Source organism: Triticum dicoccoides, unplaced genomic scaffold (genome assembly GCF_002162155.2).
Source record: "Triticum dicoccoides isolate Atlit2015 ecotype Zavitan unplaced genomic scaffold, WEW_v2.0 scaffold27546, whole genome shotgun sequence".
In the NCBI taxonomy this organism is placed as follows: Eukaryota; Viridiplantae; Streptophyta; class Magnoliopsida; order Poales; family Poaceae; genus Triticum; species Triticum dicoccoides.
In genome coordinates, this window is record NW_021259547.1 from 9938 (window position 1) to 19138 (window position 9201).

General features: G+C 42.8%; 1 protein-coding gene and 1 pseudogene across 2 annotated transcripts in view; both read left to right on the top strand.

Annotated features, from left to right (window-relative positions):
* LOC119345742 (O-acyltransferase WSD1-like) overlaps positions 1-3816 on the top strand; it is a 6293-nt gene extending 2477 nt beyond the window's left edge. Inside the window, exons 3-7 of one of the 2 annotated variants that reach the window (XM_037615661.1) lie at positions 396-462; positions 569-642; positions 1059-1274; positions 1410-1550; positions 3367-3816. In XM_037615661.1, coding sequence (XP_037471558.1) covers positions 396-462; positions 569-642; positions 1059-1274; positions 1410-1550; positions 3367-3534 — 666 coding nt within the window. In that variant the 3' untranslated portion in view covers positions 3535-3816. The remainder of the gene's footprint in view (positions 1-395; positions 463-568; positions 643-1058; positions 1275-1409; positions 1551-3366) is intronic. The other variant, XM_037615662.1, reaches the window with a different exon arrangement.
* Positions 3817-7380: 3564 nt separating this feature from the next.
* On the top strand, positions 7381-8916 carry LOC119345741 (annotated as a pseudogene).
* Positions 8917-9201: the final 285 nt, after the last annotated feature.

A 9201-nucleotide genomic window follows, 5' to 3' on the forward strand; every position in this document is an offset into this window, starting at 1 on the left:
CCCAAAAAAAAACCTCACCTAGGCAAACCGTCAAACACTTGCAAGGCGATGAAGGTGTACTAGCCGTCGACGATGTTGAGTCCAAACTAGCGGGCAGTGAGGCGCGGGAATGACCGACAGAAGTGCATAAGCATGTGAGATGCCGGGTAGCCAACGAGGAAAAAGATCCGAGGCGGTTTCCGTCAAATCGCTCAATGCACCAGCGGCGACGTTTCAGCTTGACTCCGGCGACGGCGACGAACGGCGAACAGAGATTCTATCCGGAGATTACACCACCATCCACGGCGGGAGGAAACCTTTCTAGTTGTATGCTCCAGCCGTGTAGATATAGTCATTCTCTTAATTTTGCAATTTTGTCTTTGTACTCACTTTTGTTATTATTTTGGTTTCCGGAGACCGTCAATGATGTGCTGGTCGGAGCGACGTCTGCTGCTCTGTCACAATACTACTTTCGCAAGTCTGGTAAGTGCTCTATGTATGGCAACGAGGGGTGTACAATTTCTACCATGGTTCGATCTGTTTTAATTACTATATTCACATTTGTGTAAATTATCATCATTTATGTTAGGTTACTCCAAGACAGGCAAACTATGTCTGCGGTCTATCCTCTTTGTCAATACAAGGCCAACCACTAGCCTACAAGTAAGTCTCTTATCGAAACATGTAAAAAAATATCATCAAACGTGTGCCATCAATTATTGATTTTCATCCAATATATTTCAGTACCAAATGATTACTCCATCCTTGTGTAATTAGATGACATTTTAGGACAATCTCCAATATATGTGCAGGTTTGGTCATTACTTTTCATACGAATATGTTATTGAATCAAAGTATGGTATTTATGAAATATGTTTCTTGACAAACTAATGAATTATATATGTTTAGCTGGCCAACCAAAACAGTTTCAGTGTATATTACTAGTCAATATTGGAATAACTAGTTAGATTACACATTTGATGAAACTTAACTTATTTCTGAATGGAGGTTTTAATTCTCACCAACAACTTGTAGCATTTCCTTATTTTAGTTTAATGTTTTCTTATAACTATGTACAGGCGTATGTTAATATGATAGAATCTGGTAAGGTTGATGACGTGGCATGGGGAAATCAACTAGGTTACATCCTTCTTCCATTTCATTTGGCGATGCACGATGATCCACTGGCATATGTCTGCAAAGCGATGAACACAGTGGACAGGAAAAAGAGCTCACTTGAAGTTATCTTCACATATAAGATGACTGAAATTTTTCTCAAAATGCTGGGTCTGAAGGTATATTTGATGCATACTGTACCATTTTTCAAAATTTAAATTTCACAAAAGTAAGCCACACCTTGTTAAACAAACTAACACTGCTTTTATTTAGTAAGTGTTCATGTTTGTAATTGTTCAACTTGACAATCCTAGCAGGCGGGCGCTTTTATCTTCAAACGTATGTTCGCCAATACAACTATTTCGTTCTCAAACATGGCTGGACCAACTGAACAAATTGAGTTTTATGGACACCCAGTTGACTTCCTCGCTCCTAGCGTTTATGGAATTCCACAAGTAAGACATCCAGGATCTTACATCAAAACCTTCAATTTTAAGCAAACTTTTTTTTACCTTTATCAACAAAATCATCTCTCAGAGAACCTACAATGCAAGGACATTTGTCCTCAACTGCTCATGTGTCGCTTCTGAACTGAAAACACTCTAGTCAGTATAAATTAACGAAACCACGCAGGTTAGTTACTCTGGTCTACTAGAAAAAAAATGAGAATAAGAATGCAAATCATCAACAACAACATGTGCATGCTTAATTTACCACTTCATGGTATAGTTATCTCCAAAACGATGAAGCGGTTCTGATGAACTATGTTGTGAGATACTTCCCCCATTCTGAAATATTTGTAGTGTCCTAAGTCAAACATTTTTTAAGTTTGAACAAGTTTATAGAAAAAAAATGCTATGATCTATAGTATCAAATGAAAATATATTTCATAATGAATCTTGCGAAGCAAATTTCGTGTTGTATATGTTGATATATTTTTATTTAGACTTGGTCAAACTTAATGAAGTTTGATTTAGGACAAAGCTAGAACTTCAATTATGTTGAAATGGAGGAACTAGTAAATTAAGCATGCACCTGTTGTTTGTTTGGGCTATGGCTAAGCGGTTTTTGTTGTTGTGGGGAAGCTATTCTGGCAAGGAAGTGGTTGTGATGAAGGTTGGTTGTTTGGAAACTTGGCTATAGGAGTGGTTGTGAGCCGGGGAAATTCGAAAATATCTCTAGTGTGCAAGATCATTGTAATTCGTCGATTCTAAGCTAATAACCCGATTTATTGGTATTTTGACCCACAATGGATACAATATTTCACAGTCAATCTTGCCTTCCCCCTCTCTCTCATAAACCCGTAGCTACTATGAAGTTGCTCGTGGAAGTCCAAGGAAGGCCGGTGATGGGGACACGGCTAGAGCACAACTACCCCACGAAAGGAGGTGCCCTTGTACATCTTCACCTGGTTAGCACATCCACGTGAGAAGGCCAAGGAAGGTGGAGGGGTGGAGGTGGCAACCATGCTTGATGCAGTGGCGTCGTTGGCGTTAGAGCGCAATGAAGTGGTGGCTAAGTGTGGTGGAATGGAGGTGGGGCCAAGTGTAGTATGGTGATGACGCGATGTCTAAGAAATGGGTGGTGGTGCGGCCTAGCCTTACCTACAAGGATATGTCCTAGATTGAGAGGCAGAATGAGAGCGAGAAGGAAAACTCTTCAATAGTTATTGCTTTCGGTGGCAACTTTTTAGTAGTTCCTACCAGTATTGCTAGGAAAAACCATGGTTAGGTACCAAAGTATCTCAACAGATGGTTTTGGGCTTTATAACTAAAAGTAGCTTTGGGTTGTGACTTCACAACAGTGCAAAATAACATGTTTGATTGAGCTTTGGCTTTTTCCCGCTAGAAGTTGGTTAATTCCAACTAAACGACATATAATTAGAAGGAACATATTCAAGTTAAATAGTACTCAAAACAAGGTGAGGTGTACTAACACCTCTCGCCAATAGAGTGTTTAGAATAAGGACGATAAGTAAGAGTATATGTGTAGTTGTATTTCCTCTTCTTCTTCTCTTGTGAGTATGAACTTCAACCACAAGACCAACACATGTTTATAAGCAATTTTAAGTACCATCTATCTGCATAGTTTGCCACTAAATAGCTCCGTAGTTAAGGAGATGCCTTGACCTTGGGTAGGCATAAAACCTACTAACCAAGGTAAGATCAATTCCATGGAGCTATACAAGTAAAACTTTAGCACCGCAAAACCTATAAAATTAACCATTCGGCAAACCTATTTTGTATTTAATCAACAAGGTTTATTTTGCAGGCATTGGTTGTGCACTACCAGAGTTACAATAACACTCTCAAAGTAATTCTATCAGTCGACGAGGAAGTATTTCCAGATTACACTGAGCTTTTGGATGACTTTGTCAAGTCCTTCGCACGAATTAGGGAGGCGGCGTCAAGGCTTTCAACATCTATCAAGAAAGAATGATCAACATGAAGATGCATGAGTGTGCTTTCTAAATCTGTATGATGCAAGCAATATACTCCTATATATTCTGTTTGTATGAGACCTCTAGTTATGATTAATAAAAGGCCATGAGGATCCTCACAGTATGCAGTCAAAAAAATATTCTATGTATGTATCAAAAGTCAGGTAATAAAAACCAAAAACTTTACCAACCTACTTCAAATGAAATTTATTAGGTACACTCTCATTGTTGGATAATCATGTATTGGGAGGGATAATATATAAAGCATAACATTTATACCATGACTACGCATTATACTCCTCTGAAATTTTGTTTTTATCTATTTTACTGCAAAAAATTATTGTTTTGTCCATTAACACCAAAATGAATACTAGGTCACTCCACTCTCTTAGACATGCTCCATTTATAATGTGGCACCAACTTCATATGATTTTCTATGTATTGTCACAATGTCACCCTCTCTTAGTACATTACATATATATCGATTCTTAAATATACAATTGATATGAAACAAATAATGACAATATTTGTTTTGAAATTACATTGAAATAGCTACAATTTTTACTAGCTTAAATGTATATCCACGCATAACAGGCCCATCAAACGTCAAAGTTTGTAGCGATTCATTCCTAAAATATATAGATGTAGCTCTGCATTCTCATCAGTACAGTTGGATGTTAAAACAAATGGCTTCAGTTGCTAGTTATTGGTGGTCTTCATACCTTTTGCAATTCTAGACTTCTAGACTTCTAGATAGTACAAAAACAAGTGTATCATTTGTAATTGATTCTAACTAGTAGTTTGTATGATCCAAATGTAAAATTAATAGATCAGTTTGTTGTAGACTCACAAGCGTCGAAAACAACGTCTTCTATCTTTTCCTTCTAGAGGAGAACCTAACCGTCTTGTGCCACTTCCGAATATGCTGATGTAGTTTAAGCACATAGTTAGTCCGCAAATTGCGTTGCCATCAACACCAAGCACTTGTGGAGGGGATTGCACTTTCAGGATTGCTTAGAAGTTGTTAACCTATGTGTTTTCGCACAAGTCTCATTCAGTTGTGACGTCTATCTCAAATGAAATAGCGAAGAAGTGGTCTACTTTTATTTATTTCTCGGTTAGGCAGGTCTCGAGGGATGCTAATAACTCAGTGGACCTTTGTGCGAAGCGCATAGGTACCCTGCTGGTCTCAGAGTGATGGTTCGAGGAGAGCCCATCCTTTCTAGTAAGTTGTCTTAGGGCAGATTGTAACCGGATTTCTCTAAAGCAATAAAGCTCCCCATGTCCATGGCAAAAAAAGGCACGTTCATGTGCTGCAAGGAAAAAACCTACATGTTCCGAGATGAGCCTTCATGTATCTCATAAGATATATTCATCTATTCTCAAAAAATTAAAATATAAATAAGTAAATTGATAGATAAAAAGAAGGAAACTGAAGGTGAAATAAGAAAAGGGGCTATTCGGGTCCATTTAGCTAGTTTTCACATTATATATGTATTTTGGGTCTTGTAAAAATCATTAGCACAAAAGTTACGTTTTTTAAAAAACACTAAAAAGTCGCTGTATATGACTTTGAGTTTCCTGATCCCCTGATTTTTTAAGAAAAAAACAAAAACTTTATTACTAAAACTTAGTAGGCATATCGCCCACTACAATGAGTGCCACATGGGCGGGTACACGAAAACTCCCAATATTTATTCATAACCGCATTCCAGTTGTACCCTACTCTTGCTCGTTCATGGGTTACATGGTTCAGCTCCTGACTGCAAGCTACTACCTTACACGGAAACCCACAATTTCATCTGAAACTTATAACAACCTCAACGATAGGTGCATAAGGTGATTAATCCACTCATCTAAAGTCGGGGGCTTCAACAATTAATGATGAGTCTGTTCCAAAGACAACTCGAAGAACTCCTATATCCACAACATGGTCAACTGCATTTGCCATTGCACACAACTCAACACCGAAGGCGTCCTGAATATTCCGGCTCTCGCCTGCACCACATCCACAAAGCTATCCCGAGCCACAACACCCCATCCACATTTAGCTTTAACAACCCAAGAGGAATATATTTTAGTTTTGCATTTATTTTTGTTAATTACATCTCATTTCATCATGCCTAATGTTCATTTAACATTGAAATGAGGTTGATTCAAACCCTCAATATTATCACACACATTGAGTTCAACCCCAAATAGTATTCAAATGGGATTTATTTCACTAATAAATATTATTATGATTCCAAAAATATTTAATATTTTTTGGGGCTTTGAAGTAATCCAGAGAGACTTTTAAAAAATATATTTGAAACTCATTTGAACCACCAAACCTATTAATAAACATGAGCCTTTCCCTTGTATTTAATAAAAATAGAAAAGGAAAAGGAGGAAGCATGCACAGTGCCTGCAGCCCAAGCAGCTCACACCCTGTTCTTCTTCAACCATCAGTACAACAAGGCATCGGGAGAGGCCGAGTAGTTGTAGCTCAGATTCGATGGACTCCGGAGCTCCCACTTGCCCTATATGATGCCCGGACGGTGCCCTGGCCTCCCTTCCCTCTTTTCCCCTCCCAGCACCATCGTTCCCCACCTCTGTCGCCTGCCATCCTCGCGTTGTGGTTGATTAATGAAAATATTCCATTTGCAAAAGAAAATTAAATTGATAAAGCATGTTAGATTTAGGTAAAGAGGTAGTGTGTCTGAAAAAACTGAGAATCGTAACTGTCATGTGATTTTGGAAGAGCGAGTTGAGTGATAAAAGGAGTTCGATTTGTGGTTAGTAGGTATGTCAATCTATGTTTAGAAGAACATATTTTTCTTCCATTGGAGAATAAACATTGTGCGCCTAGAAATAGGGCTCAGAAGAGAAATAACATGTAATTATATTTCTTTCAAGGAAATAATTTTTTGAGTGGTTTGAAGAAAATAAATACTACCATGTTTGTATGTATATTCATTGCTTGGGCCAATAAAACGACGCGGCACCTTCCAGTGACGGCCCAAAAGATATCCCTGAAGGGCCCGAGGGGACTGAAGCTTGACTCCTCCACCGACGTCTCCCTCCCCCGGCCGTCCAGCCGCTCCAGCGCGCCGCCTCCATCCCCAATCCACCAGCTCCTCCCGCCTCCCCGTCGACGTCCAGCCGCCCCCTCGCCGTACAGCTACTCCGGACCCCGTCGACGTCCAGCGCCGCCTCGCTCCCCATCGACCGGCGACTCCCTCGTCTTCCAGATCCGCCTCACCGCCTCGTCCTCCTGTTTCCCTCCCAGCCTGCACTGCATTGCTCAAGGAAGACCCAGACAAAGGTAGCAGCAGCTTGTACACTTCTTTCAGTACGGGTGTCGAAACCCTAGCAGTAGCAGAGTTCACTACTAGCAGCAATGGTCATTGTTTAGTAGGAAGTAGTATTTGACACTTCTCTTGAGGTTAAAAAGTGCTCCCTTTTTTTGTCCTTTTGAAAAGATTGGAGTACAGCAACCCTGGAGACTGATTACTAGTATATGATTCTGTTCAAAATCCATATAGTTTTATGATCCCAGTGCAAAGGAATTGACATTTTTAGTTGCCATCTCTCTATGTAGTATAGTGTGCTTTGAAAGTTTGTATAGGATGCACTAAATTTAGCTGTTGTCCGTTGTTGTCAGTTGTCACTAATACCTACTCCGTTGTTGTCAATTGTTAGTGTCAAAAACGTTTTTATATTATGGGACGAAGGGAGTATATTTTATTTACCACCGCAATGCATATATTTTTTTGGCAAGTTTTTTTGAAAATTCTTGTCATTGATAGAGCTGTGATGCATATATGTATGAATATCAATACCTGCAAGCTGTAGCAACTGTACCCTGGTTAGCAAGATGTAGCTTATGTATGAATGTCCTATTGTTTTCTCTTTATTGAGAAGTGACACTGCCACAGGGCAACCCTCTCCGTTGACAGGTCCACTGCGCGCGGAAGTCTTGTACGCACGGCCGGCAATGTGCACGCCACAACCAGCCACCGGCCGCATCCGGCTGAACGTCGGTGGGCAGGTGTTTGAGACGACGGCCGATACTCTCACAGGCGCGGGCGAGGGAACCATGCTCGGCACCATGTTGGAACCTTGCTGGAATGCCGGTGCCACCGGGGGCGTGCCGAGCACTTCATCGACCGCGACCCGGTTTGCTTTGCCTCGCTCCTCAACATGCTCCGCACGGGCGAGCTCCACGTCCCGGCTGGCGTCCCAGAGCGGATGCTCTTCCGAGAAGCGTCCTACTACGGCCTCCTCGACTGCATCCGTGCTGCTCGCATCGGCGAGTTTGACCTCGACAGGGCCAGGTTGGTCACGTCAGTGCCGCCGGGTCGGGCGCCGATGGCCCGCCCGGTGATCCGCGCGGCCCCGGACGGAGGGTGCTGCGTCACGCACGGCCCCGTCGTGCGGGTTTACAATTGGATGCTCGAGGAGCCTTTGCCGATCTGCCTGACGCCTACCGAGCCGGTCCGCGACGCAGCCTACCTCGGCGACTCCACGCTCCTCGTCGGGGGCGGTGGCTTGGCGGCTTTCTCCGCCCTCACCGGCGACCTGACTCAGCACTTCCGCTTAGCGCACGCCGGCGTGAAGAAGTCTCCACTGTTTAACGCGGGGGCACTAGTGGTCTTTGATCAGCAAACCAAGGTTTTTGCTAGCTGCAATTCCAGGGATAGCGGCTACTACGGCATCGGTGTCTGGGACTGCATCACCGGCGAGCATACAGACTCCTTTTTGAACCAGAATCTTGACTGCGCTCTGGGCAACGCCAGCAAGCTTCAGTGGCTGGCAAGCACCAACGCGCTAATGGTGATCAAGGCATGCTCACCGGAAGATTCTTGGTCGTCGTCTTCCATCACTGTGGTGGATTTCCGGGATATGAGCGTTGTTTGGTCATGGTGCAGCGACACCAGGGGCAAGGACCACAGGCGCGTTGTCGATGCTGTTGTGATGGAGGATGAGAGGTCGGTCCGCTTGATCAGCCAGAAGCATGATCTTGGGTTCCTCGACATCCGTTGCGAGAGCTCCGGCCTGCAGCCTTGGCCGCGGACACATCAGAGCATGGTGACGGCCCCGACGTGCTATCCGAAGCTCGCCGTGCACAGCTTACTGCTCTTAGCATCCAAGGATGACACCATCTCGGTGTATGGCGGCCCAAATCATGACCACCTGAGGCTGGCGCTGCGAGGGAGCCAAGGCGGTGGCGCCATTGCCGACTTCTCGGTTGGGGGCGACCGTCTCTTCGCGGTGCATCATGAGGATAATGTCCTGGATGTCTGGGAGACCCTGCCGCGGCCACCTCCCATCGCCTAATATTTACTCCCTATCGTCATTGATTCACATTCGTACTAGTCTACTGGGTTAGATAGTGAGCCGGCTGTCATGGTTGTTTGTTTGGTTAGTGGTAGTCTGTGTGACTGACTTATTTGTGCTTTGAATTATATATAAAAAAGAAGACTTATTTGTGCTTTTGCTTTCATGATGAATTGTTGGGTGGCTAGTTGTACGTCTCAGAAGAGAATGAACTGACATCAGATGAAGGGTTTAATTTGAGTCCCAGTTTTATGCGCTTGAACTTCAGCTGCTTTGTTTCAACTTTAATAAAAATGGATGCGTGCATTGTAACCATGCAGAGGTTGGCGATTTCAGCCTCCTTT